The 8,652-nt window shown below is 36.7% G+C and overlaps 1 protein-coding gene across 4 annotated transcripts in view; it reads left to right on the top strand.

The window, feature by feature from the left end:
* KLHL7 (kelch-like family member 7) overlaps positions 1-8,652 on the top strand; it is a 78,488-nt gene that overhangs the window by 65,776 nt on the left and 4,060 nt on the right. For all 4 annotated transcript variants that reach the window (XM_011973925.1, XM_011973924.1, XM_011973926.1 and 1 more), the window contains 2 exons: positions 2,738-2,978; positions 4,904-5,105. In XM_011973925.1, coding sequence (XP_011829315.1) covers positions 2,738-2,978; positions 4,904-5,105 — 443 coding nt within the window. The remainder of the gene's footprint in view (positions 1-2,737; positions 2,979-4,903; positions 5,106-8,652) is intronic.

Genomic DNA, 8,652 nt, shown 5'->3' on the forward strand with positions numbered 1-8,652 from the left:
TATTTTTTAGTAGAGACGGGGTTTCACCGTGTTAGCCAGGATGGTCTCGATCTCCTGACCTTGTGATCCACCCGTCTCGGCTTCCCAAAGTGCTGGGATTACAGGCTTGAGCCACCGCGCCCGGCCTGAAGGAAAATATCACACTGATCTTTTGCCTTGAGGCATTTAGAGAAAATATTTACAACTTATCACCCCCAAGCTTTTACCCTTTTTTTTTTCTTTCTTTTTTTGGGGGAGATGGAGTTTCGCTCTCGTTGCACAGGCTGGAGTGTGATGGCATGATCTCGGCTCACCGCAACTTCCACCTCCCAGGTTCAAACAACTCTCCTGCCTCAGCCTCCCGAGTAGCAGGGATTACAGGTGCCTGCCACCATGCCCGGCTAATTTTTTGTATTTTTAGTAGACACGGGGTTTCACCATGTTGGCCAGGCTGGTCTTAAACTCCTGACCTCAGGTGATCTGCCTGTCTTTGCCTCGCAAAATGCTGGGATTACAGGCATGAGCCACCACATCCCACCCGAAGCTTTTACTCTTGGAGGAGCAATGAGAGCTATTGTATTAACAGCTAGAAAATCACACAGGGCAAGATATAATGGAGTGCTCAGTCATCAGGCCTGAACTTCAAGTGGTAAGGATTCAGAAGAAAGAAATTAGGAAAACCTACAAAAAGGAAAGCAGTCTTGAGCTTAGAAAAAAGTATAGCATGGCATATCACAGCAGAGGCAAGAAAGGCTGACTAGGACCAAGGAAGACAGGACTTTATACATGGATGTGTCTGCATGTGTACATGTGTATAATGAGAGATATATCAAAATTTTAAAAATCCTTCTACCCTTGTCTTTTCCAGGCTTTCCAATTTTCCCATTTTCACATCTCAGCACCTAAGTGTAAGAACTTGCATGGAATAGATACTCAGTAAAACGTAACTGAATTAAATCATATTTTTAGGGTAACCGTTCCCTGACTCTGCCCACGCACATACACCTTCCCATCTGTGACTCTAGTGTTATTTGTCCATCTTCTTGCTAACATGAAAACTGCATATTCCTCTAGACTTCCCTTTAGCCTATGAGTGCAGGGAGCAATAAATAGCACTGCCTTTACCTGCAAGCCCGGGTTGGAACTAGTTTCATCACTAGGGTAATGCCCAACAGTCATACCCACTGAGCTGACAAGGCTGACTTCCCATCTACTCTTTCCCCCTCCCACAACTACATACAGTATCTAGGTACTATAATCAAAAAAAAAAAAAAAGTTTCTCATATAGCTCTCAAGTAATAAATGTCAAACAAATGAGGGGTAAGAGGGACAAGATTTGAGATTCACTGAGTTAATGCAGTTAATGAAATCGTATTTCTCTGCTACATAAAACTGATTAGATAGGAATTATGAGTAGATTTGAAGAACATTTAAGAGAATGATTTAGTTTATCTTTGAGGGATTGTTGCCTGTACAATATGATCATTATTTTATCTCTTTATTTCATTCTGTGGTATACAGTTTCTTTAAGAGAACAAGGGAAAATATTTTCCCCCAGTTTTTCAAGTGTTCATTGAGTGGAATTGAAGTTTCAGGAACATGTTATGTTTATCCCATTGTTTTGTGTGCCCACCACTGAGTAACCTAGGGGGATATTGATCCTAATTTGAGAACAAAATCCTAAGCTATTAAGGCTCTATTTTCCTGGTCACCTAAAAAGCAGAATGTTCATCTTTGTCAGGAGTCCAAGTATTCTACTTTAAGGGCTCTTCCTTTCCTAAGAGACCATTCCTGATGTTCTGTGATACTTTAACCCAGTGACTGCCTGAAACACTGGATACGATCATAGGTTATCAGTCAGATTTTCTCAAAGGAAACTCAATAATCACACATAGTGCTTTCCTTGGTGAGATTGGGAATGGTATGAATTTCTATCTGACCCTGATTATTTTCAGAAAATAGCAGGAACACTGTAGCTTCCTATCTCAAAAAAGGGGAGGGTCCAAGATACTATAACTTTAGGGGCATCCCTCCATGCACATCCATGGAAGGGTGGCACAAGCATTCTTGGATGCTATCAAACATAGTGAAGAAACAGGTGCTGTGAACAGCCCTTACTGTCAAGTACTGATAGGTGTATATTTCTAATCGTTGAGGTGAAAAGTGAGTATCCAGAATACTCAGAAGAGATTACTCAAGTATCTCCTTATAAACATCAACAGTTTTAAAGTCCAGCTGACTACATTAGCTCAACTGAATATAGAAAAGTAATAAAGAAATCCACGAAATACCTTCTGGCTTTAGACTATCGGTAGGATAATGGCAATTTGAGCTTTACATTATCCATTGATTACTTATATCACACTATATATCTGGCAGGGAAGGGATGGAGACATTTACATTTGAAAAAGAAACTTTTTAAAAATAATAAAAACTTATTTTAGAATCTTCTGGTATTATCTTCAGTAACAAAAGGAATAGAAAACAGGGTGGTGATGGTATATCCAAATATATTTAAGTTTATTTTAGAGCCAGAAAGGACCCAAAGCAGTCAAGTGCCTGCCTTCTGCCCTCTGCCCCATCTAATCAACATTCTGCAGAAACCACACAAGATTAAATTGGTAATAGTCTCAAGCCAAACATTTGTATGTGTAGCCTAATTAACATATTCTTATATATTTTTGGCTATATCTTTGCATTGTCCTTTTCAGTTATATTTTTTTCCTTACTGAAAGCTTCCTGTCCTTTTCTGCTACAGGATTATAGCTGGACAGACATCCGCTGCCCCTTTGAAAAACGAAGAGATGCAGCATGCGTGTTTTGGGACAATGTAGTATACATTTTGGGAGGCTCTCAGCTTTTCCCGATAAAGCGAATGGACTGCTATAATGTAGTGAAGGATAGCTGGTATTCCAAACTGGGTCCTCCGACACCTCGAGACAGCCTTGCTGCATGTGCTGCAGAAGGCAAAATTTATACATCTGGAGGTTCAGAAGTAGGTAAGGACTCCTTAAGTATTTTGGTTTGGGGCAAATGCTTTAAAGCCAAGTATCTTGGCTTTCATATTTAAATAAACAGCTGGTATTATTTCTCCAGATACTTTCTTGGTAATTTAAATACGTGTTTGTCACATTTTAGAGCTCATCTCCCTGAAGGTTTATCTCATTCCTTTACAAACCATTAAATTACAGAATTTAGCTTCGTAGATTAATGGTCCATTTTTTATCATAATGAAGCATTAGTTGACACTATCAGAAGTATAGTTCTAAATTAGTTATTTGGGCTACATAATATTTGTTTTAAAGATTTCAGAGTTCAACTTATAGACTCTTTAAGAACTCATTACTGTATTCAGGCTTTTAAAATTTGTATTATTTTTGCTTTCTTTTTATTAGAAAAAATAATGCTCTTTTTCGTTCGTTTTATTCTTTAAGTTTTTAATGACTGTAATGGTATTCATGCTTATGAGCAGAATGAGGTGTGGGTGTGGATATAAAAACCTTTCTTATTGAATCATGTGTTAGTGTCCAGTAGTGCTCTTTTTCTAAATGAATAATTTTTCTAAATGAATATTCTAGGTGCAGACTAGACACATAATAGCTTTTATATGCTTTCATTTTCAAGTAATTTCTTCAGCATAAATAATGGGCTAATAAAGAAAACTACGAAGACCAAGTAAACAGTTATACTTTTGGTCTGCATACTTAAGTTTTTACCCCCAACTATATGTCAAATGAATAAAAAAAAATCATTTCCTAATTGTAACCATTTTCTCTCTTTAAAAGCATTCTTCACGGACTGTTATAATGTAGAATATTTCAAATACAATAAATCCTAAAGATGATAGACAGTAACTGTTCAGTGGTACTGCAGATAACTTCATTTCTTCAGCCTTTGCTAAGTGCATTTTTAGCTTAAATAGTAGTTTTTTTAATCTACTATATATTATATATTTTCCCATAGTGTCCACCCACTGAACCTACCAAAGCAGAAATGTTTAAAAAGTTAAAAATAAATTATTTTTGGTCATGACCATTGCTTCTTCTAGTTGTTATTTTCTGATCTTTACTTTTCACAGACCTTAGTTGCAATGGAGAATTATAAAGGTGGTGTTGTTTTTAAATCATTTGATATTAGCCCAGAATGGTGGGAGATGAGAAATAGTTTGGTAACTTCTAACATTTTTTGTCCTTGGGAAGGAAAAAAAAAAAAAAAAAAAAAAAGCACTTAATCTTTAGTAGTATCATTTCTAAAATTTTTTTATTGAACTCCTGCAGTGTGTAGAAGTTTCAAAACATGATGAATGTATGTTTTGCCTTTAGGTTGTGTAATCAAAATACATCAGAAATATACATCAGTATTTTGAGAATATACTCAAGCACGGAATATACTCAAGCAGTGTGATTTCAGGATATACCACACTGAGAATAGTTAGGAAGTATAGTTTTGTTAATGGTGCTATAGCTATTCCAGAATATAAAATAAGAATATGATCAGATAGTAATTTTCGTATTTTAAGGTGTGGGTCTACCATCTGTAAGGAACTATTATGCTTTTCCACTTTATATAAACATTTGAAGTATGGATAATTCCCATCATGCATAACGGGGCTTGAAGACATATATAAGGCTTCGTATTTAATTTTTCTTTTGAAATCAAATTTATTTTTCTAAAGTTTAATTACCAATTAATAAGTCTTTCCAACAGATCCTTTTAAGGATGTTTTCCAGGGTGTATACAAACAGGATTATTAGCGTTTTCTTAAACTATTCCTACACTTTGTTGTTGTTGTTGTTGATTGAGTATGAAAATGGCCCTATGACCCTAAATTCTTCCTTCCTTAACTAGTAAGATCGACAGTCAGTTCTCTCCAAACCCCCGCACACACTAAAGTTAAGTATGATGGGGCCTTTTTCTTTTACAGGAAACTCAGCTCTGTATTTATTTGAGTGCTATGATACGAGAACTGAAAGCTGGCACACAAAGCCCAGCATGCTGACCCAGCGATGCAGTCATGGGATGGTGGAAGCCAATGGCCTGATCTATGTTTGTGGTGGAAGTTTAGGAAACAATGTTTCTGGGAGAGTGCTTAATTCCTGTGAAGTTTATGATCCTGCCACAGAAACGTATGTACCTATTTAAAACTTATTTTACAGTTAATTGTATTCTATAAGCTCTGTAGGAGATGTCAAAAGACCAGAGGAACCCAACAGAAGAATTTTGTCCTTGAGTGACGAGTGTATATAAACTTTTAAGTGTGCTAGGAAATGTAGAGGAGGAGGGGGAAATTTATGATCAGCAATAAATTTGTCCTTAATTAGAAATAGATTTGTCCTTAAACAGAAATATTAGACACTGGCTCATGACATTAATAAATCATGCCTCCCTAGTTCTTTTTAGGTGGTAACTTCCTAAGTATGTTTAGATTCATGTTTATTAAATAAAATTATTCTTAAATCAACTGCTTTTAAAAAGGCAAAGTGTGTCAAAAAGGTAAAGTGCTAAAGAAATAACTGGTTAGCCAGTTTTTCTGACCTTGTAGTTAATGACGGAACACATTCAGTGTGGCCAAAGGAAATTTGCTAATCATTGAATAATGGAGAGGGGACAAGGGCAGGGGTTGTGAGTAGTGACATTAAAGCTGATGAGAACATAAAACAGATGATACCCTAGTTGTACCTTTTATGGAAACATCCAAAGAGCTTTGATAAGAAAAGTCACTTGATCATATGGCTGAATTGCCCATTGTTCTTCCCTTACTAGAACAAGTTACTGGGTAAATATGTTCACTAAAATGTTGTGCCAGAGTTGCATCAAAACTCTGGTGCTTGAAGTTTTATATTTAGGAAATATTGCCAAACTACAAAACATGGAAGTCTTCAACTCCAGCTACTGCTTTTTTAATAATTAAGAAATAAGAGACCAGGCACGGTGGCTCATGCCTGTAATCCCAGCACTTTGGGAGGCTGAGGCAGGCAGATCACTTGAGGTCAGGAGTATGAGATCAGTCTGGCCAACATGGCAAAACCTCGTCTCTACTAAAAATACAAAAACTAGCTGGGTGTTGTGGCACATGCCTGTAATCCACTACTTGGGAGGCTGAAGCAGGAAAATTGCTTGAACCCGGGAGGCAGAGGTTGCAGTGAGCCAAGATCGTGCCACTGCACTCCAGCCTGGGTGACAGAGCAAGACTCCATCTCAAAAAAAAAAAAAAAAAAATTAAGAAATAAGAGTTTAATTATAAAATATGATTATGTGCATTTATCTATTTATGATTCCCACCTATTTTTAAAAGATTTAAGGAAGCATAATCAATAACTTCTTTCCAATGCAAATAATATAAAAGCAACTTGTCTTGAAATTTGTCTTTTGTTAAAGATGTTTACCAACTTTGCTCCCTTTCATGTGAACCTCTACCTTACTTCCCATAAACCCTAGGTTCAAAAAGTGTAACAGCATACTAGTTGGAAAACTGATTCATTCTGCTGTCTAATTATTTTTTATTTCTAAAAAACTCTTAAAAGAGAAGCCATAACCATAAAAACTCCAGGTTTCTAATTTTTTACATCTTTATTCAGGCACTATCAATGTAAATTAGTATTGATTTTTTACTTACTTTTGTTCAAAGTAAAAATATAAAGAAGTTCTGCAGCTTCTGCATTTTTTAAAACTAGGTGAATATTCAGTTTCAGGAATATTTAAAAACTTACAAGACCTAGCATTTCTTTCATTTTACATATATTGAGCTTAAATTTCAATTCTCTGTGTTCCCTTCAATGCCTTTAAATTTTCACAAATGAAAAGCTAGTGTGAATATAATTATCCAACTCTCAAAATAAATGTTATATTATTTCCTTTTAAAAATGTTACCTAGTCCAGGTGTGGTGGTTCACACCTGTAATCCCAGCACTTTGGGAGGCCAAGGCTGGTGGATGAGGTCAGGAGTTCAAGACCAGCCTGACCAACATGGTGAAACTCTGTCTGTACTAAAAATACCAAAAAAAAATTAGCCAGGCATGGTGGCGCGTGCCTGTAATCCCAGCTATTCAGGAGGCTGAGGCAGGAGAATCATTTGAACCCGGGAGGTAGAAGTTGTAGTGAGCTGAGATCACACCATTGCGCTCCGGCCTGGGCAACAAGAGTGAAACTCCGTCTCAAAAAAAAAAAAAAAAAAAAAGTTAGCCAGCCAAGTTATTTTTTATAAGAATTTCTTCCCAATTTTGACATTTTAAGTGTTTTATAATTAGAGTGTGTTTAATTGGAAGTTGAAAAACTAAGCCTGTGGACCATAGAAATACAAATAACACATGTTGTCACTCATGTGGGAGCTAAAAACGTTAATCTCATGGAGGTAGAGGGTAGAATGATGGTTACCAGAGGTTGGTTAACAAGTATAGAAATACAGTTAGATAGGATAAATTCTAATATTCAGTAGTACAGTAGGGAGACTATAGTTAACAATAATTCATTGTATATTTCAAAATAGCTAGAGAAGAACTGGAATGTTCCCAAGACAAAGAAAAGATATTCCTCAGCAGCCACATGGGAGGCCTGGGTTCCTTCCCTAGCCCAAAAAGAAACAAAAAGGAAAGATAAATGTTTGCGATGATGGATAATGCAGTTACTCTGACTTGTTCATTACACATTGTATACATGTGTCAAAATATCACAGGTACCATAAAAATATGTACGTGTATTATGTATCACATTTTTAAAATCGATTTTGAAAAAGATGGAGAGGAGCAGAAGCTCATAATAAAGTAACAAACTGAAGAAAGAAATTATGCTTGTGGAAACAATGTGACACAGTTTGAGCCGTCAGAATTTTAAGAAACGCTTGCCTTTTTTTTTTTTTTTTTTTTTTGAGACAGAGTCTGGCTCTGTCACCATGCTAGAATGCAGAGGCATGATCTCGGCTCACTGCAACTTGTACCTCCCAGGTTCAAGCGATTCTCCTGCCTCAGCCTCCTGGGTAGCTGGGATTACAGGTGCACGCCACCACACCGGCTAATTTTTGTATTTTTAGTAGAGACGGGGTTTCACCATGTTGGCCAGAATGGCCTCGATCTCTTAACCTCATGATCCGCCTGCCTCGGCCTCCCAAAGTGCTGGGATTACAGGCGAAGAAATGTTTCTAAACATTAAACTTAAGATTGCAGATAGCAGGGACCTAGTTCCACCTCCGCATGTGAATTATAAGAGGAAGGGGAATTTGCGAAACTTTTTTCTAAACCTTCAGGAGATTTAGATATACATAAAAACATGCTCTCTTTTTATATCATTAACATAGTATATGGAGAAGAAAGTGATATGTAAATGGAATTTTTCCAAGTCAAATACTACGTTTAATGCATGATGATAGCTCAGTCTATAAATCTCACTGCGTGCAGGGCAGTAAAGACCTAGTTTTTACTGCTCTCCCACTTCCGAGCTGTATGCCGGTCATTTTACCTGGATGAGGGTGTGTTTTTCCTAAAAACAGGAGCCATGCTGTCCACCTCACCTTAACAGAGTACTTGGAAAATGAGAGAGGTGACTGTCAAACCATTTTTAAAACAATACATACATGTAAGACAAAAGAACTGTTAATATTTCAGAGTTAATCATGGTGCCCTAATTACGTTTTATAAAGTTAAATTCATCAAATTGTTTTGTTTGTTTGTTTGTTTGTTT

This window comes from Mandrillus leucophaeus, unplaced genomic scaffold (assembly GCF_000951045.1).
Source record: "Mandrillus leucophaeus isolate KB7577 unplaced genomic scaffold, Mleu.le_1.0 Scaffold140, whole genome shotgun sequence".
Classification (NCBI taxonomy): domain Eukaryota; kingdom Metazoa; phylum Chordata; class Mammalia; order Primates; family Cercopithecidae; genus Mandrillus; species Mandrillus leucophaeus.